The sequence below is a fragment of the Lepidochelys olivacea genome, assembly GCF_965140295.1.
Source record: "Lepidochelys olivacea isolate rLepOli2 genome assembly, chromosome: 3".
Lineage (NCBI taxonomy): Eukaryota > Metazoa > Chordata > Testudines > Cheloniidae > Lepidochelys > Lepidochelys olivacea.
Genome location: NC_140413.1, coordinates 21,451,687 through 21,473,113, shown reverse-complemented (window position 1 = coordinate 21,473,113; position 21,427 = coordinate 21,451,687). Strand labels below are relative to the sequence as shown.

General features: G+C 40.1%; 1 protein-coding gene across 5 annotated transcripts in view; it reads right to left on the bottom strand.

Annotated features, from left to right (window-relative positions):
* The window catches only part of LDAH (lipid droplet associated hydrolase), a 174,918-nt gene that overhangs the window by 30,372 nt on the left and 123,119 nt on the right, over positions 1 to 21,427 (bottom strand). For all 5 annotated transcript variants that reach the window (XM_084625066.1, XM_084625069.1, XM_084625067.1 and 2 more), the window contains one exon: positions 6,891 to 7,131. In XM_084625066.1, coding sequence (XP_084481192.1) covers positions 6,891 to 7,131 — 241 coding nt within the window. The remainder of the gene's footprint in view (positions 1 to 6,890; positions 7,132 to 21,427) is intronic.

Genomic DNA, 21,427 nt, shown 5'->3' with positions numbered 1-21,427 from the left:
AAACATTTTAGTCAGGCATCGCACAGGAAAATAAACAGTAGCAGAGGAAGCATGAAAATATGAAAGGCTGTTATTCTTTGGCCCCTTTTCCTGGAAGGCAGGTGATAAAATATTACCGTATTTCCACAGGTAAGGAAACACTCTCTTAAGTGCCTCGCAAAAATACATATTACAATAATAATTTAAAACGTCATGCCGTATGAGACTCAGCTGTGGTAGCACAGAAGGGCTGGTGGAAGCTCTGTGACTGCAGGAGCAAAGGAGAATAGGATTTGCCATTCTGGGTGAGCCCAGTGGACCACCTAGTCCAGTGTCCTGTCTCTTGACAGTATTCGGTAGCAGCAGATTTAGGGGAAAAGTTTAAGACACCTTGCAGTAGGCAGGTATGGAATAACCTGCTCCTAAGGAAAGTTCTTTCTTAACTCCCATTAGTCAGAAGGTAAGAAGAGAGGGAGATCAGATGCTGTGCCACTCTGAGACTTTCCTGTCCCATTTGTCTAGCATCAGCTCCAACACTACAGTAAGATCTGTGGCATGCAGAGTACATGTAGTTATATACAGAAGCAAAAGGCAGGCTGCGTCCACACTGTGGTGTGTGCTACACACAGCAGTGAAAGACTGGCAGGTCCCCACTGCCAGAGCCTTTCCCTAATTGCCTCCCCTCTACCAGGGCCTTTCCCTACGCTAGCTGGATGTGCAGTGTCTGTACTCTACACACCATCGTAAGTGTAGACCTGCCCTTAGAGAAGCCTGAGGGTTGCCACGGTGGCTAGCACTTGCGTGAGTGCACTAGGATGGAAGGGAAAGAGGGAGGAGACCTCTCTCCATGGCCACACTGGTTCCTACTGTACAGCTGTAATAATCTGGTTCATGCTATACAGATGTAACTTTCTAATCATGCAGGCAAGATGCTGATTTCACTGACTTGACTTGCAACTAAACTTTACCTTTAAAATTCAGAATCTCTGGCTATCAAGGCAAATGCAAATTTTGGAAAGGTTTCTCCATTATAATACTGGAATGGGTTATTTAAGGCTTACAGTATTATCCGAAGAAACTGCCCTGCTGTGTGACCTTGGGTGACTCACTGTACTTCTCTGTGCTTCTGATTCCCCTCCTTATTCTTTGTCTTGTCTGTTTGTGGCCAGGATGGTTTCTTATTATGTGTCTGTACAGAGCCTAGCACAATCAGACCTTGATCGTGATCGGGGCTCTAGGCCCTAATGTAATGAATAATAACACCATCATCACCACCACCACCACCACCATCATCACAGGAAAACTATTTCCTTGAATCAAGGTGAAAGGCATTAGCAGAACACTGCAGGCAACACCCTTATAACTGTACAGAGGATTTTAGTTTCCAGACTGTTACGGGCAGATCAGTTCACTTCAGTGTAGCGGTGCCCATTTACAAGCTAATGAGTTTGCCCGTAACCTTTTAGGAGTTAAGACTGTCATTTCAATGCAAGCAAATACATTCTGTAAATGCTACTGTCTTCATTTTAAAGCAAAGGTAAAGCTTAAAAGTAATATAATTTAGGTGCCTAATTTTAGGTTCCTGAGTCTGAAAACTGTCATTGAGAATTGAAGGGGAAAGTATTTGTATTTCATCACGTAAAATGACAGACTTGTAAATGATCGGCCTAATATACTTTCTAAAACATTTAAAATTAATAAAAGGTCTGGGGAAGGTGGGTGTTAAATCGTTTTGAATAGTTTTCACAATGCTCTTGTGTGGTAGGCTGAACTGGATGCTGTCATACAATTAGCACTTCTGTAATGTTTTAATTTCAAAGTGCTCCAACATTACCAGCAAGGAAGCTTCCCATTTTATATATAAGGAAACTGAGGCAGAGAGGGGAAATGACTCCTTCAGATAAGACAGCAAGTCAGTGGCAAAGCTGCAGTTAGAACCCAGGATCCTGACAGCTAATCCTCTCTAACCACTAAATGTTCTGCTTCCCTAACTGGCAGTGAAGGTAAAGCTTTCCTGAATAATCACAACATGTTGTTTTCTGCTGAATGCAACAAAATGAACCATCTGTAGATAATATGCCAGTATTTAATGTCTCTTGGTCTTAAAGAGAGAGATGGATCAAAAACAAAACCTGGGATCTGAACATTCCCAAACTTTCCCAGATCCAGACTCAAACGTCCCAATTGCCCCCGGGGTAAAATTCTCAAAACGACCTAATTGCCTAACTACCTCCAAGTGCCTAAGGGCATGGCTACACTGGAAACTTCAAAGTGCTGTCACAGGAGCGCTCCTGCGGGAGCGCTTTGAAGTGCGAGCGTGGTCGTGCTTGAGCGCTGGGAGAGAGCTCTCCCAGCGCTCCTGGTCATCCACCTCCACGAGGGGATGAGCTCCGAGCGCTGGGAGCGCGGCTCCCAGGGCTTGGATACTGTCTACACTAGCGCTTTAAAGCGCACTGACGTGCTGCACTCAGGGGGGTGATTTTTCACCCCCCTCAGCCAGCAAGTTAGAGCGCTATAAAATATAAGTGTAGCCAAGCCCTACGACACTTTTGACAAATTTTACCTTCTAATGAGCCAAACCCAAATCCTGGATCCAGAAAGCTCCAAACTTCAGAGAAGTTTTGATTTGGATCTAAATTCTGTGGCTCAACATATTTCGATGTCATTTTATATCCTCTCACAGCCCTCTAGAATATAGTGAAAGGAGGATTATTGTCCCCACTCTTCATTTTTATGATGTTTTAAAACAATTTCAAATGCTGTTTTCCCAGTTATGATTTTTTCACTCCTCCCCATCCTTTCCAAACCCCATAAAGCAAACTATCCCCTCCCCAGATTTTAGCTACTCCCCTGGCCTGTAAACAGGTTAAACAAACAGGGAGATTCCTCAAGAGAAGTCACAGGTTCAAGATCACAAAGGATGACCGGGCATATGGGCCATTTGGAGGTTTTTCTTCCTATTGTGCTTATCTGTATCTTTGCTGTCATCCAGACGTTAACCTCTGACCTACAAGCCTGCCTCTCTAAAAAGCCTTGCAGTGTTTACCCATTATGTAATGTCTGTGCTTTTGTGGAAATTTTACAGAAACAAATGGAGGAAGTTTGCCAGTCAAACTAGTGGACAATAAATCCTGTCCCATGTAGATAGACTGGTTTACTGTCACCATAAACCCCATACTTCCATGTCACAGAAGAAATGATTTCAGATTTCAAAACATTAAAGTGACATAAATGTTCCAGTACTGAAGAACAAGGCAAGTTTTATATTATCATTATTTTTATTAGATAGGAGAATTTACAAATTAATTTTTACTTGCTAACCTAATGATTGTCTATGTTTCAGATAATGGCAAGGCCAATAAAGTCCCATACTTAGTACTGTAACATTTTTTCTGTCTCTTCATTAGTGCAGGTCTGAAACACTTGGTTTCAAATCCTAAAATGAGTTTGCAGTTTATAACATTTTCACTTCAAATGCCTTTCCTCAAAAATACTTCATTGTAAGTCGCTGATTATTTGGAGTCAGTCTTTAGCAAACTGCTTTCAGGATTGTAGATTGCATCTTTATAGGTACATTATTTTGTTATCTTGTTCTCCCACCCTCCCTCTGCCCATTTGTCTGTTTGTCCTCTTGCTGCCTCCTGTCTGCACGTACATTGTAAGCGCCCTGGGGCAGGGACTATCGTTTTGTTATCCCTATTTGTCAGTACAATGCCTAACACAATGGGGTCCTGATCTTTGAGTGGGGTTCCTAAATAATAAATAGTAACAACAACAGCAACAACATGTTGTTTTAGATCACATGTAGAAGCAAATACATTTTCAATCAGTAGTGGAGTGGGCAAAAAGAAACGCAATCTTCCTGTCTTCATATACTCCTCTTTTTGGTTGACTCTCCTCATTAAGGACCTCTTTCTGCTCCCTCTGAAAGGAGATTTACTCTTGACGTTAGTGAAAACAGGATCGGAACTCAAAGTCTTGTTATAATTAAGTTTTATAAATCTCATTTCCTTTCAGCGGAGAGAAAACACATTGTTGTGACTAAGCTTTGGATGTGGTAACAAATCCCTGGCAGGTTAGTTTGTTTTAATGGACACATTACTTTTAAGGAAACTTTTACCATTTTTTCTTGCCCTTAATCATAGCTTTTATTGCAATTGCAGTAATTCAACAGATGTATGTGCCAAAGGTAATATGTGTATTTTTAATGAGTCGACACAAACTTCCTGGAGAGGAGAAACAAATTCATTTTCAGAACATTTTTGAATCATATTTAATAGCTATTAAAAGGACAGGGGAGTTGATCAGAACAACATTTATGACAGTTTCATATGCTACACTAGTTTACAGATGAGTAGTTACATACAACAGGATTTAAATAGGCCAGATTGCTGAGCTAAATATTTTTTTGCTGAACTGATGACCAAGCTATGGTCCTTTTTTCTTTCCTGCTTGTGAACCTACAAAAAAGACCTACAGGTTTGATCCTGTAAAACCGAACTTGTTCGGGTAGCGGTAACCTATGCGTGTAGTTCCTTTGAAGTCAGTGGGCCACATAGTGCCATCAGTTTCCAAACTGCTGAAATCAATAGGGAATTCTGCTTAAAAACGGATGGCGTGATGCAGCCCACTGAACAGTCACATGAATAAGACCCACTTACGTAAGGGCTTGCAAGACTGCCTTCAGAGGACCACACCAACAGCTGGTTTAAATCAATAAAGTGAATGGATTGACACCAATTTTACACCAGCTGACGAGCGTGTCTTAAAGCTATAAGGTTGGACATCCTTGGCTGTTTATATCTAAATCGTCTCTTTGCATGGGAAGATGTTAGATAAATTAAAGCAACTAGTGCACTTAGCACGATATAAACTACTGTAATACAGAGATGTTCGCATCCTAGAATTGAGTTCTTGCCACGGCTGGAGTACTGAGGGAAGGAACACAAAAATATACTGTGACCTTATATTTACTTCCTATGTTGATAATAACTCCTGTAAAAGATGACATGCCCTTACCTAGAGAACAATGTTTAGTAACTCTGAGCCTAATTCTGTGAGGTTCCAAGTACTCCCATTCCCCTATAACTTGATTTATTTAACTGCTTACTTGGGACTATATATTACAATTTGTTGTTGAGGACAATGCATTTAGCACTGTCCAGAACAGACAACAAAGACATTCCCTGTCCAAACACTTTATGATCTAAGGCCGTGATCCTGCGAATGATGATCGAGTGCAGACTCTTCCACCTGCACAGAGTTGCACTGCAGTGGGACTCGGTCTACCCTGGTACAGCTCTTTGCAGCACTGGGGTCTAAACAATCTCTTAGAAGGCAGGCCACACTGGGAAGTCTAGGTGTCAGATAAGAATGTCTCTAAAAGATTACTATAAAAAAATCAGAATTCACTTCTTTTGATCACCGCATGGCAGCTTCTATAGCAAAGTGTCTTCAAGCGTTAATGTATTGAAATAATGTGGGAAACACCACAATATGCTTTGATTTTCATTTTGGAATTTTCAGCAGAATTTGGGTGAATAATTCCCTACCTGAAATCTGCTTTTGTCCATAGAAGATGTATAAAGTTTACATATGCATTTTATTTTATTTTATTTTATAGTATGCCACAACATATGAAGAATTTTGATTTTCTGTCTTTCTTTGGAGAATTTTAAAATTCATATGTGTAAAGCATCAAAGAAATTCCTCATGGGTGTAAAGTTATTTATGTGTGTAAATGTCAGCAGGATTTTCTTTTCTGCATTTAATTCGACATTGGTGAGGCCTCATCTGGAGTACTGTGTCCAGTTTTGGGCCCCACACTTCAAGAAGGATGTGGATAAATTGGAGAGAGTCCAGCGGAGGGCAACAAAAATGATTAGGGGACTGGAACACATGACTTATGAGGAGAGGCTGAGGGAGCTGGGATTGTTTAGCCTGCAGAAGAGAAGAATGAGGGGGGATTTGATAGGTGCTTTCAACTACCTGAAAGGGGGTTCCAAAGAGGATGGCTCTAGACTGTTCTCAATGGTAGCAGATGACAGAACGAGGAGTAATGGTCTCAAGTTGCAGTGGGGGAGGTTTAGATTGGATATTAGGAAAAACTTTTTCACTAAGAGGGTGGTGAAACACTGGAATGAGTTACCTAGGGAGGTGGTAGAATCTCCTTCCTTAGAGGTTTTTAAGGTCAGGCTTGACAAAGCCCTGGCTGGGATGATTTAACTGGGAATTGGTCCTGCTTTGAGCAGGGGGTTGGACTAGATGACCTTTTGGGGTCCCTTCCAACCCTGATATTCTATGATTCTATGATTCTAATAGCACCCCGTTAAGAACTTTGTAATGTTAATTACAGCCAGAAAGAAAAAAATTGACCATCAGTGTCAAATGTCCAAATTTTCATTGTCCAAACTGCGTGAAGTGAAAAAAGTAAACAAAAACTCAAAAGGTGTAAAGTAAATTATATTTTAAAATGCGTTCTTTTTAATAATGTATGGTGTTAATAGTACAGATTTAAAGATATTCTTTTAAAATATATTTTGGGGAAAATATAATGTTTAACCTAACAGTCTCCGTTTAAGAAAATAATTTTTCAAGACATCCAACCACTTCATTCACTCCCCGGTTCTGAAAAGGTCCTTAAAACTCCAAATATTGTGGATCATTTTATGGATCAATTCAGAGCACTGTTTTATGAACAGGTTCAAATTTCCCTGTATCCTGTCCAGAATTCTTAACTTGAGAAGAGAAAAGGACTTCAGGACACATACAAATCCTGCCTCTCTTTAAAATTTGTTCAGAGATTTGTTCCTGTTTTAACATCAAGTTCATTTGATGCCCTATACAGCATGCTAGGTTTGTTGAAGCAGTTGGATAAAAAGTAGATATAGTAAAAAAAATATTCTGCTCACCAACACAATCCACACTGAAGAGATTTAGGGAGGTAACTATTGAAGCTTCATCAGGACATTTCAATCCTCGCAGCACAAACCGCACCATGGAAGTTTTGACTCTTTCCGGGAGAAATGACAGCAGGTAGACTGGCATGTACAGAATGTACCGAAGCTTGCACAGCACAGGTGTCAGGAGCTTGCCTTGCGGGGACTGAGCCATGCGCTCTATTGTTGGAAACAGCAGCACAGAGCGGAGAACCTGCACAGAAAGAGACTGTCAGGAAAGTCCTCTAGCACTGTATCAAATTCTGGAAGAGAGATTTTTTTTTTTAATGAGGCTTATTTTTAAGTAAAATGAAGTTTGTCAGATGCACTATTAACTTGCAAAGATATTTATGTGCTACATGAAATGCCAGTTTTTTTGGAGGGAGCAAATAAGGGCCTGATTCTGCAAGATACTGAGAGGTCTCAACTCCCATTGACTTTAGTGGGACTTGGAGGTACTCAGCATGGTGCCAGATCGGGCTCGAAGTACAATTTAGAAGCGAGTGCCCAATGCTTTGAACATAGTCAATTGTTACGTAGAGATGACGGTGATACCACAAGAGGGCAGTACACAGGAAAAGTCTTTTTTTGTGTGTCTATGCAGGTTTTTTATTCTCATAATTTTATTTGATTGTTTCCTATGGGAGAGAACTGATTTTTCAAAATCATAGCTATCACATCATGGTCTTTTCAGTGGGTAGTGCAACTACAGAAAGGTTGATCAAACCATAGTAAAGTGGGGCTATGACTACAGTTAAAACAAGATTATTATAGTTATTTATTAGTTTTACCAATAAATAGCACCTAACAGCCATGGTCATGGCCCAGGACTCCACTGAAGAATGTTGCATAATACAGGCCACAATATTGTACTGTAACATATGTATCTTTAAGCTGCATGGTGATTTGAGCTCATAGGGACTGAAAACACTCTGATCTCAAACTAAAGAGAAAAAACAATATGAACCAACCATTAAGTGGAAACATTTAACTTATGCCTATTTTTAAATTCTATTTTATTGAGGGGATTGTACAAATATTCTTAGAGAATATATGATAGAAATCTATTATGAGATGTTACTCCCTCTACAAGTGCCTTGGACTATCACATGAGCTTTCATGTAGGAAATACCTGTAAAGATACACAGTTGCAATAGCTGGTAGTAGTATGAACAAGGCAGACTAAGACAAAGATATTATGGCCATTAAAGTGCTAGGTAATTATGGGAGACTTGCTGTGTTTCACAACGTACTCTGCATAAATGCAGAAGAGGCAAACAGTTACTTCTGCCCAGTTATCAGACTGTCCAGCTTTCCAAGGATTCTTTTAATTATTCCACATATTGTATGATTTAGGCTGGGATTTTGCTTTTAAATTAATTATCTTCCCAGTCTATTAGACCTATATCCTGCAAACTGCTCTGCAAGGGCGGATGCCTAGCCTACGTGGAGACCCACTGACTTCAGTTATGGCTTGATGGTCCAGCCATGCAGAGTAACTTGCAGGATCAGGGCCTTATAAGGTAACAAAAGAAATATGGAAAATGCCAGTAATAGCCTACAATATATTTTCTATACTATATTTAAGATAGGACTTTGAAAGGGTTATTTATGTCGAAGGCACAAACATTTTAAGACTCCCTACACTTTTTCAGCTGAGACTACCTTGATTTCAGACAAAGGAAAATATAGTCTCAGTGAAAAATCAATCCTGGGCCTCTTTTTATTAAAGGCAACCAACAGCTGGCGTATAGGAATGCAACTTGTACTAAATTATGTGGTAGTTTTGTGATATTTCAGCTAGGCGCTGAACTCAAACTCTTGTGATTTAAAGCAGATTTGACCCATGTTCTCAGCCACACATTAATCCTATGCCATTACAGTTTATAGATACAGGATTAGCTGCTTTGAGAGAAGTTGCTAAAGCTTAGACACAAGAGAAGGAAAAACCTAGAAAGCAGTTATGTCCCTTTCTCTCCTGTACTGTGCTGCTACTGATATATATATATTTAAAAAATTGTACTGTATCAAGTTTAAAAGATGGAGCTATGAGGTATTTAAGGGCACATTTCTTTTTCTTTTTGTGTGTGTTCTGCACATAATATAAAGAGAGCTTTAAAATATATGTATTTCTCAACCACTCATCAACTGTTCATTAGCTCTCTGCTAGCATCCAGAATCCCAGATTTGTTTAAAGGCACAGTTCAATTTTAACTTACTTGCAGATAACATGAGGATAAAAATGACAAAAATATAAATGATGATTTAAATTCTTATTGTGTTGGTACAAATATTCATAGGAGTAATATGCTGCTTCTGTTCCATGCAGAATCTGCATTGGAGTATACATTTACCTTTATTTTGAATGTATACTTACTGCAACTAATCAGAATGCAAATATCTAATATCTACCGTGCTTATGATATTTTAAAGTGTCAAGAACACATCTCACACTATATACAGAATACTACATTTACACAAGTAGAATCTACTAAGAAGAAAATATATAAATACTTTTTATGCTACTAAAATAACTAAAACTTACAGAGCCAGCTTTTAAATGTCAACCAGGCATTTTGACGATATAAAGCACTGTATAAGTGCTAAGTATTATAATTACTATTATCAGTATTAACTAAAGCATATAGGTTAACTTGTCTCTCAGTGTAAGGAAATCATTCTGCATACTTTGGGAAACAGATTTCTCATGGTACCAAATCAACCAAGACACACAGAAAATATTATTACATAAATAGGCAGTAAGTCTAGTGGTTAGAGCAGGGGGACAAACATTCAGGACTCCTATGTTCTATTCTAGACTCTGCTGGTGACTCTGTGAATCTCCTTGGTCAAGTCACTTAACCCTTCATGCCTCTGTTTGCCTATATGTAAAACGGTCATTATACTCTCACACTTTATTGGAGTGTCATGATAATAAAATATAAAGTGTTTTATGGTCCTCTGTTGAAAGATCCTGTGAAGGTGCACTGTTTCAACACTAGAAATGACACATGCACTTGCAAATTAAAAGTAAGTTATGTGAAATTTTAAATACAGATTTTTCTATCTGGTTTTGCTCCAAGCCAGCCTGCTGTATGCGTTCACCATCAACTTCTCACTTAAATAGCTAAGGCTCAAAGACCTGGATGGTTCAACCGATTGGTAATAGGATGCAGATCCTTTCACCTTCTGGTGTCCAATATAAATCTTGATAGCAACTGCAAGTTTTTGCCATCTGTCAGCCCTTTCATGGTATATATGAAATGGACTGATTTCCTAGTCCAGTTCCTAATTGAGTGGTGTGCATATCACTAATAGAAGCAACTGGCAACCTTGCTGGTAGCATGAACTGGGAGGCCAAGGAATGAACTGGCATAGAACCTGATTATATTTCACCATATGTCCCTCCAAAACAGATTGACATTAGCAGGGAAGTGTGGGGAGGTTTCCACTGCCACTGCCTATGAGATCTGGTATTTAATACCATCAGTTCATAGCTTTTCAAGTACATGTATGTCACATTCCAGGAAGCAATCCAGACCAGTGAGAGGTTGTGTTACCACCTGTCCTGTAACCCTGGGTGCCTGATAATGCTTTGCTGTGGTATATCCCAAGCTGGGACACTCACAAACAGCCAGACTGCATGCTGGTCACACCCTGAGTGTCTGTGTATAGTTACAGTCCTGGCCCAGCAGTTCTGACCCCAGAACCTGTTAGCAACACTCCAGTCATACTCTTACTTCCACCAGCCTGGGTTACTACTTACAGGGTGGCCACAACACACCCCCAGTCCCAAATTTTCTCCAAAAATATGTGTTCTTCACTATCCAGCCTTCTTCTGGGCTGTTCAGATATTAAAGGTCTGTTGTCTCTCTAAAGGGTCATTATTCAACAGCTTGCTACTTTAACTGGAGTTCCCAAACAGTTCAGTTTAAACACAACACAGGATTGGTTTAGATTAAAATATGAAACAAGTTTATTAACAAAAGAAGATAGGATGTTAAGTGAATTCAAGTATCAGATATTAAAGTCAGAAAGAGTAACAAGAGAAATAAAAATAAGTTTTAGCTACTACAAAGCACTTTAACAAGCTAGACTTGGTTCAAGGTAAAATCCTTACCACAGGTTCCCAGCAATACAATACGGCTGACCAAATTCTGAGGTCAGGATTTCCCCCCAAAGTCAAAGGGCTGGTTCCTTTGTCTTCTCAGGTGAGTGAGTCAGAGTGAGAGATTGGGGTGTTTTTGTCCCTTCAGTTTTATAGTCCACTCACCCTTTTGAAATGCATTTTCCTGGGGTTTACCCCTAAATAAAGTTCATTCCAGCTGTGAGGACAGAGACATGGAGTCTTGTGGTGAAAGAGGTTCCATGTTGTTTGCTAGAATGCAGAGCAATCTGTTCCTGCCCAGCTTTGTTGCCAAAGAATGGACACTTGACAGGTTATTGCCAGTCAACTTTGATGGCACCAGGCTAGAGCAGTGGTTCCCAAACTGGGATTTGTGAACCCTTGGGGGTTCGTGAAATGTTACAGGGTGTTCTCAGGAAAAAATTCCCTAATGGCGGACAGAGCTGTCCCTTGGGACCCCGGGCAGCATGGGGCCAGAAGCCTCAAGCCCCTGGACTTCCAAGAGCTAAGCATATCAAAGCAAGCATATCTATCACACTGAGGAGATTTAAACTTCAAGACTTCTTATAAGAAATGGAAAGGGAGGTGGATATTTTTTGTGGTTTTTAAAATTAAGTAGGCAGCTAGTACTGTTTTTAAAATTATCATGAAGAACAAGTTTAAGTTTTGCTGTAACCTGCGTTGTTTGCCCGGACTGCTCAAGACCTGAATGCTTGTGTTGGAGGAACTCTTTGAGTTGGCTTCTTAAATAGCTTCATGCTGTTTCACATCTGATACTCCTTGATGAAACATAGGAGCCTTGTCTTATAACAGGCTTATTCAAAGTGATACAGTACAAGCTATGAAAGTGAGATCTTGGAAGACTGCTGCCATTCTCATAATGTAATAAAAATACTGTAATGATTAATAATAGTGTGTAATAAGCATGTCATAAAACAAATTTTATATTTCCAAGATCACTGCTTTTATAATTTATACTCAGGTAAAGGAGAAAATCCCTGAAAATATTCATTTTTAGGAGGGGGTTCGTGAGACTTGACATTTTAGTGAAAGGAGTTCACAGGCTGTTAAAGTTTGGGAACCACTGGGCTAGAGGCATCAGCTTGTCTTTTGTCTTTGGGAAACCGGTTTACCCCCCTTCCCAATTGTCTGGTAAACACTTTTTAGTTATCATTTCAGCTTATGTTCATAACTTTTAATACACATATCGTACATACATTATGCAAGGATATTGATGATCAGTGAGTTATTCATTTTAAATGATACCTCACGAGGCATGTTTTGCACAAAGAGTATTACAATAATGTGAATACAGGTGTGTGATAGAGAGTGAGTACAGTGATGCTATCGGTCACAATGTAATCCCTGAGCTCAGACACATGGTCAATAGGAGATTTTATAAAACAGATTATAGGGAAACCAGATATGTAAGGGCAAGAGTGACTCCTCAGGGCAGAGAACAGTAAATCTCTTTTTGATATCACACAGACAGGTTAATTTCAAGGGTTTTTTTCAGGCAGGGTCTATAAATGCCTGACTTTGAATGGTACAACTGGCTTCATGTGATCATTCAGTATAAATTGCTATCCTCAGCGTTTGGGTACTGGTCTAAAACAATGAAAACTGATCCAGCCTGTAAACTACGTATAAACAAAAACATGCTTCTCTATTTCTGTAGCTTGACTTTCCGAGAGAGTAAAATGCAAACAGTACAATCTACCTGGGAGAGGGTAAAGTGCAAACAGCTTCAAAAATTACCAGGGATGATGCTAACTTAAAAAATAAATAGAGCTGGTTGGAACTTTCATTTCACTAAGCCAAAATGTTTTATGGAGTTTCCTTACTGACAGAATTTTATCTAAAAGGTTTTTGGTCCAGAGAGAGAAACAGACAGACTCTGGGCTTGTCTTCAGTGCTAAAGAAGGTGTATTTTTTACTTTTGGGTATCTAACATGCATGAGCTATCCTGAGATAAAAACCACAGTGAAAACAAGGCACTCTAGTTTTATTACAGTGTAAACTAGGTGAGGTCAATAATACCCTGCTTGGTGTTGCAATTACACTACAGTTACACTAGCTGGGTTAGTATCATACATGCATGCACATGCAAGGGCTTATTTTACTGATGTTTCTACAATTTCTAGAGGTCTGGTGAGGAGATCAGAAGTTGAGGTTGATTTTTTTTTTTTAAACAGAGGGGTAAGTTGCACTACTGATAGGTTAACACCAGTGTTTTAAAACTTGAGTGCCACTTAACTTTAGGCACCAAAACAAGTGACATGGTCTTCAGAGGTGCACATTCCCCACACGTCCCATGGGAGCCAATGGGAACTAGGGATGCTCAGCTCATCTAAAATCAGGCCACTTATTTAGGTGGCAAATTCAGTCACCCAGGTAAAAATTGTACGTGTGTGTGTGTGTGTTTTTATACATATATAAAAAAGGGAGGGCAGGGAGAATAGTGTGAGAGCACATACATGGATACTGAAGAGATAAAAAGGGTTGTGATACTTTTTTTTTTCCAAGGAAGAAACCTGACTTGCCAGAGTAGGTGAATTCTGTTCTAAGCCCATCCGGATTCATCTGTTGTGTATCTTGGCTGTAAATGGACAAGTTATCTCTGTGTATATCATTTCACAGAGATGCTGCAGTTTTAAAACAGCAATGTTCTAGTCCATTGACAAAACTGTGGTTTCCATACTGTCAGAAATTGGAACTGGCTCGGAAATGACTTGCTCTCTCTATGTTAGTGACAGAATCAATGGCGGTTGCGGTTCACTTCCACTTCTAAAGGCAGAAATATTCTGAAGCTTGTCTGGCTCTGGCTGAAGAACCTGTTTTAAATTATTTGGGGTGTACAAACAGTTAATGTAATCACCGTTAACCATAAGAATGTAGGATGCAGATTCCATACCAGTTATGTAACTCACAGTTTACAATGAACTTAGAGATAAAATCAGCTGGCAGAAACAGGAAGCAATCCATTACTCTTTATAACTGATCCATTACAGTGACCCATGTTCAGTAAAGCGGTATCCAAGTACGATACTAAAACTCACATGCAGAATCTGCAGCCACACACCATCGATCCATATAAAAAAACATTAGCATGTAGAAATAAGGCATACTTTGAAATCACAAGACTGGAAAGAAATACAGTAAGGAAGTTTCAGAAAGCATTCTTAATAGATCACTGACTCCTTCAAGAATTTGTGGAAACCTAAGGCTGTTTGTCTGTCAAAAATAACACTTATTTTGATATATTTTAGTTCATCCCATGTATTAGTTTATTATTCCTCTGTTGCCTTGGCAGAGGAAAAGCCATTATCTGTCAGGTGAAACCTACTACATTTTTCAAAGATAACATAATGATGTACTTAACGGTAATCTACGGTCCACATTTGACTTGAGAGTGTCACATTAATCAACATTTCTTTTACTCAGCATGCAGGAACCTGCAGGCAAAATCCCTAGGGTCACGGAAATATACCCTACTTTATTAACACAGCTGTGCAGAGAAGGTATCCAAGTTAAAGCACATGACAAAACAGACATTTTCTTATGTTTCTCTCTCATCAAAGCACGATTTTCTAGACTCACCAATTCCGTTTGCTCTCTCTGTCCATATTTTAAACACTTGCACTCTCATTTGAAATCGACACACGAGAACTGCTGAGATACTGTCTTTTTCTCTGAATATAAAAAGATTTTTTATGCTCTAAATGAGTTTTCCTTGCACTGTATATTTAAAGTCAGTATTTTGTTAGTTATATTAGCTAGCCATTTACCTTCACATTAGATAAATACAACCACAGTATTATGTGACAGGGAACAATAGAATTAGGACAAAAAAAGATGCCAGGAAAGTTTGTGAACAAAGATACAAATATTTAAAAATTATTTCACTACAAGGGCTCCACCGCTGCTCCTGTGGCAGGGGCTGAGAGCTGCTGCTCCAGCCCCTAGGAGGCTGACTCAACCCCAGCCACTTTCCTGGTGGCCTGGGGTTGGCCACTGGTTGCTGCTCTAGTGGCCCCAGGGCTGACCGCTGGCTGCTGCTCTGGTGGCTCCTGCTCCAACAGCAATAGGGCTGACCCCCAGCAGCTGATTCAGACCTGCCACGGCTCCAACCCCAGCGGTGCTGACCTAACTCTGCTGATGCTTCAGCCCTGGGACTGTTTCTCTGGCAGCCCCGGGGCTGACTGTCGGTAGCTGCTCTGGTGGCCCCAGGGCTGACCGTTGGCCAGCTGTTCTGGCAGCTTGGGGGCTGCTCCTCCGGCAGCCCCGGTGCTGACAGCTGCTCCTGTCCTGCCCCAAAAGTAGTCCCAGAAGTCCTGGAAAGTCACAGAAACCATGACCTCTGTGACAGAATCATATTCTTACTCATTATACCTATTTTACAGACGGATAAACCGAAGTACAGGGGAGCTTAGTAACTTGCTCGAGGGTAGTTTCTGTATAAATGAAAGAGCCAGGAATACAGACACAGGCATGCTAGCTCCCGGTCCCCTGCTGTAACCACCAGATCACACTCCTGAGGAAGTGGAACTGATAGAGTACAAAGTCAGCAAACAATTTGAAGGAGAAAAAGCATGTTTGTGTAATCAATCCAAACTTTGGAGGGAAAGAGGGTTGTACTGTTCAGGAGTGCCAGTGTGTATTCTTGTAGTTGGTTAGTTCAAATAGATTCTTATGTTACCAAATGTAACCCGCCTGTATGTGCTGTTACATGGGTCAAGACGATCTCCCACTTAGGACATATGTTTTTTATACATCCAATTTTAATTTTCTATATTTTGCATTTAATAATAGCCCAGTTTCCATCTTGGTACTGGATCCTCCTCATTTTCATTATTCTCCCCTTCCCAAATCTCTCATTGTACAGCATGCAACCTATGTTAATGAGTAACGGTTTAGTGTAAGTGACAGAAAGAGGCACATTGCACGAATTTTCCATGGAAGTCACTGGCACATGAATAGCGACCTCATGCAGAGCATAAATTGTTTCACAAGTGAGCTTAACTAGTTGGACTATGCAATTCTCAGGAAATGCACTGTTAGGAAGTAAGTGTCAAAACTGTAAATTATACACTTGACTCTCTTCTAATGGGATTAAGGAATATTTGCTCCCCAAAAAATGTAAACTTCTTTGTGTGTATTTAACTGGCTGATGGCAATGCTTGTCAGTGCCACTTGAGTAAAGAGTCTGTCCCCGTTACTCAGTTTTCAGAACTCAGAGACTAATCCACGAATCATCACAGAGCCTCCTGGCGTGATTAGTTATAGGAATTCTCAGGATAGTGATCCCTGTGCTCAGTGTTAACTATTGGCAGGATCAGAGTGAAAATGTACTCATGCGTGGCTCTGAGCCCTGCAAGTCACCCATACACAACTCCAGCGGGAGAGACACAAACACTCTCAAAAGCAGAATTTATCTCCTAGCATCTGGGGAGTTTAGGAAAAGACAACAATTAATTGTCTGGATGCATTTTTAAGAAACTCCCTCCCTGCAAGCAAATCAGTACTCTGCTTGGGAGCAGTGGTGTGAAGACAGCAGTATAGCAGCATACAGTAAAGTGTTTAGACAAAGATGAAAATGTATTTACAAGTTCTGGACAGTAATTTTTTTAAAATGTACATATATACACTAATTCAAACAACTGTGCCCCAGGTACAACACCAAGGCATAAAAGCAAACCATCCTTAGGTGAGGATAAAGAGTGGTTGACATACAAATTGCTCATAATCCCAGTTTACTAGGTAAGTTTTGGATGTAAAAACACTTGATAATTTCTGAGATGTCTGCTATATGGTATTAGGCCTAGGGATGCTCCTGGGCCCCAGCCAATTCACTCCCAACCCAGATGCAAACCTACAATTCTTTGCTGGCTAGATTTAGTAAGGGCAACAGATCCCAATGCAGAGCTGTGTTGGATTCAACCTTGGATTCAAGGTTCAGTGTGTGGGTGAACCTCAGCCCCTATATGTGAATGAGTGGGCATGTGCTAAGGTTTTCTGTGAAACGTGGAAACCCGTGAGTCCCCTTCCCTGCATTCCCCTCAAAAGGCCCAAGACCATCCTTCTAACCATAGACATTATCAGGAAGAGAGTCCACCTCAACTGCTTTCTCTGAGAGCCTGGTTGACCTCCTCCAATGCCAGTTCAGCTACTCTATCCTCAAGAGTCTGTACTTGGTCTCTCAGGCCTATGAGCTGTTTGCACTGTGTGCATTCATACACCACCTGCCCAAAAGGAAGGCAACTGCACATGCAGCATTCAGTGCAATAAACTGGGTAGCCCCCATCCTGCTGCCGGACTTCTGCCTGCATTATTTTTACTCTTGCAGGGGTTTTTGTGGGGGAAGGACCAAAAAAAATTCCACCATGGCTAAACAGCAGAGTAAAAGAGGTGGTTAGAGGCAGAAAGGCATCCTTTAAAAATTGGAAGTCAGATCCTAGTTAAGAAAATAGAAAGGAGTATGAACTCTGGCAAGTCAAGTGTAAAAGTATAAGACAGGCCAAGAAAGAATCTAAAGAGTACCTAGATAAAAACACACAAACTAACAGCATTTTTTTTAAATACATCAGAAACAGGACTTCTACCAAACAGTCAGTGTGGTATTGGCAATTGAGGTGCTAAGGGAGCACTCAAGGAAGACAAGGCCATTGAGAAGAAACTAAATTAATTCTTGTCAGGGTTCCCTCCCCACTCTGAACTTTGGGATACAGATGTGGGGACCCGCATGAAAGACCCCCTAAGCTTATTTCTACCAGCTTAGGTTAAAACTTCCCCAAGGCACAAATCCTTTCCTTGTCCTTGGATGGTATTGCTGCCACCACCAAGTGATTTAGACAAAGATTCAGGAAAAGGGTCACTTGGAGTCCCTGTTTTCCCAAAATATTCCCCCAAGTCCCTTCACCCCCTTTTCTGGGGAGGCTTGAGAATAATATCCTCACCAATTGGTACAATGTGAGCACAGACCAAACCCCTTGGGTTTTAGGACACTGAAAATTAATCAGGTTCTTAAAAGAAGAATTTTATTTAAAAAAAAAAAGTAAAAGAATCACACTTGCAAAAATCAGGATGGAAGGTACTTTTTACAGGGTAATAAAAAGATTTTAAACACAGAGGATTCCCCTCTAGGATCAGCTTCAAAGTTACAAAAAAAACCCCCAAAAACAAAAACAAACCCAAAACCCCAGGAATAAAACTCACTCTTAGCATAGGGAAAATTCACAAGCTAAAAGAAAAGATAATTTAATGCATTTCCTTGCCATTACTCACAATTTTTGTAATCTTAGATGCTCATTTCAGGTATGTTTTCAGGAGATATATTTCCTGCCTGGTCTCTCTCTCCCCATCCAGAGAGGGAACAAAGAGAGCACAAACAAACCCTCCCCCCTCAGATTTGAAAATATCTTCTTTCCTCATTGGCCCTTTTGGTCAGGTGCCAACTAGGTTTTTCGAGCTTCTTACCGCTTCAGGTAAAGATTCAGTACAGGAGGGATTTTATGCTACCCTTAGCTGTATGTTTATGACAATTCTTTACATTGATCTTCACTGCAGAAGATGTGGGAGAGATCCCACACCCGATCCATTCTTTTCAGGTGATAAATCTGAGGAATTGTCCCAGACTGAGGTGTCAATAGAGGAGGTTTTGGAACAAGTTGCTCAGTTAAACAGTAATAGGTCACCAGGACCAGTTGGTATTTACCGAAGAGTTCAGAAGGAACTCAGATATGAAACTGCAGAACTACTAACTGTGGTATGTAACCTATTGCTTTAATTAGCCTCCGGGCCAGATGACTGGAGGATAGCTAATTTAACACTTATTTTTTAAAAAGGCTCCGGACGTGATCCTGGCAATTGCATGTTGGTACGCCTAACTTCAGTACCAGGCAAATTAGTTGAAACTACAATAAAGAACAGAATTATCATATGTGCAAACACAGTATGTTGGGGAAGAGTCAACACGGCTTTTGTGAAGGGAAATCATGCCTCATCAATCTAAAATCCACCAGAAAATATAATTATGTTATATAATCCCATGGTATGTCTATACCTTGAATACTGAGTTCAGTACTGGTCATCTCATCTCAAAAAAGATATATTAGAATTGGAAAAGGCATAGAGAAATGCAACAAAAATGATTAGGGGTATGGAACAGCTTCCATAGGAGGAGAGATTAAAAAGACTGGGACTGTTAAGGGCGGAAAAGAGATGACTAACAGGGATATGATAGAGGTCTATAAAATCAGGAATGGTTTTGAGATAGTGAATAGGGAAGTGTTATTTACCCCTTTACACAACACAAGAATGAGGGGTCACTCAATGAAATTAATAGGCAGAAGATTTAAAACAAACAAAAGAAGTAATTCTTCACACAACACACAGCCAATCTCTGGGACTCATTGCCATAAGATGTTGTGAAGGACAAAATTACAACTGGGTTCAAAAAAGAATTAGATAAGTTCATGGAGGATAGGTCCATGAATGGCAATTAGCCAAGGTGGTCAGGGACACAACCACATGCTCCAGGTATCCCTAAACCTCTGACAGTCAGAAGTGGGGACTAGATGACAGGGAATGGATCATTTGAAATTGCCCTATTCTATTAATTCCCTCTGAAGCATCTGGCCACTGTCAGGCAGCAGGATACAGGGTTAGATAGACAACTAGTCTGACCAAGCATGGCTGTTCTTATATATAGCTTAACTTATATTTAGGGCTGTCAATTAATCAGTTAACTCAAGTAATTAAAGTAAAACAAATTAACTAGATTAAAAAAAATCACAATTAATCGCAGTTTTAATCACACTGTTGAACAACAGAATACCAATTTAAAGTCATTATAAATATTTTTGGATGTTTTTCTACATTTTCAAATATATTGATTTCAATTACAATATAGAATACAAAGTGTACAGTGGTCATTTTATATTATTTTTGATTACAAATATTTGCATTGTAAAAAAGATAAACAAAAGAAACAGTATTTTTCAATTCACCTCACACAAGTACTGTATTGCAACCCCCTTATTGTGAAAGTACAACTTCCAAATGTAGAATTATTTTGGTTTTTAGGGAAGTCATTAATTGCAGTCAACACACGATTAACACAAAACAAATTAACGCTTTTTTTTTAAACAAGTGTTAATCGCATGCCTCTGTTTTGATCATCTTCACTTATTGTACTTCATTGCTTCACAGACATTGGCACCGTTCTACTGTGTTCTAATGATCTAGAGTGATTAAATATCAGAAAAAGTTAATGGAGCAAAGCAGCAAAAGTTCAGGTCTTTTGAATGGGAAACGTATTTTTAAAAAACTTCCAGAAGGTTCTCTGGATAAAAAGACGGTTATCATTAGCTGAGTTCCAATACTATCGAAGTACTTCAAGTCTGCAGTACCACCTATGTGCTAAATATGCTTTTGCCTCCAGTTCTTGTGCTACAAAAAACCCACTGACAGCAAATGAATCCCACCAATCGTGACAGAGTAGGCTTACAGAGTTTCAGGATCGCTGCACATCCATGGATCAAACAAAGTACAACACCGTAACCAATGCTACTGCAAAGTGGATAGCTATGGACTGCAGACCACTTAACATTGTAAATGACAGAGGGCTAAGAGATATTATTCAAATTGCATCTTCCAATCAGTCATACACCTTGCCTTCCCGAGGACCCATTGCAACACAAATACATGACCTATATCACAATGAGCAGACTACAAATTTGGAGCTTCAGAAAATGCACTAGCTGTTGCTTTGTCTGGTGATCACTGGACATCCTTGAGCAAGCAATGCGATCTTGGATCACGGCACACTTGACTGACACTGCAGTTTGTTTAACAAAAAGAAAAGGAGTACTTGTGGCACCTTAGAGACTAACCAATTTATTTGAGCATGAGCTTTCGTGAGCTACAGCTCACTTCATCGGATGCATACCGTGGAAACTGCAGAAGACATTATATACACACAGAGACCATGAAACAATACCTCCTCCCACCCCACTGTCCTGCTGGTAATAGCTTATCTAAAGTGATCATCAAGTTGGGCCATTTCCAGCACAAATCCAGGTTTTCTCACCCTCCGCCCCCCCCCCCCCACAAACTCACTCTCCTGCTGGTAATAGCCCATCCAAAGTGACCACTGTCTTCACAATGTGTATGATAATCAAGGTGGGCCATTTCCTGCACAAATCCAGGTTCTCTCACCCCCTCACACTCCTCCAAAAATCACACACACAAAATCACTCTCCTGCTGGTAATAGCTTATCCAAAGTGACCACTCTCCCTACAATGTGCATGATAATCAAGGTGGGCCATTTCCAGCACAAATCCAGGTTTTCTCACTCCCCCACCCCCATACACACACAAACTC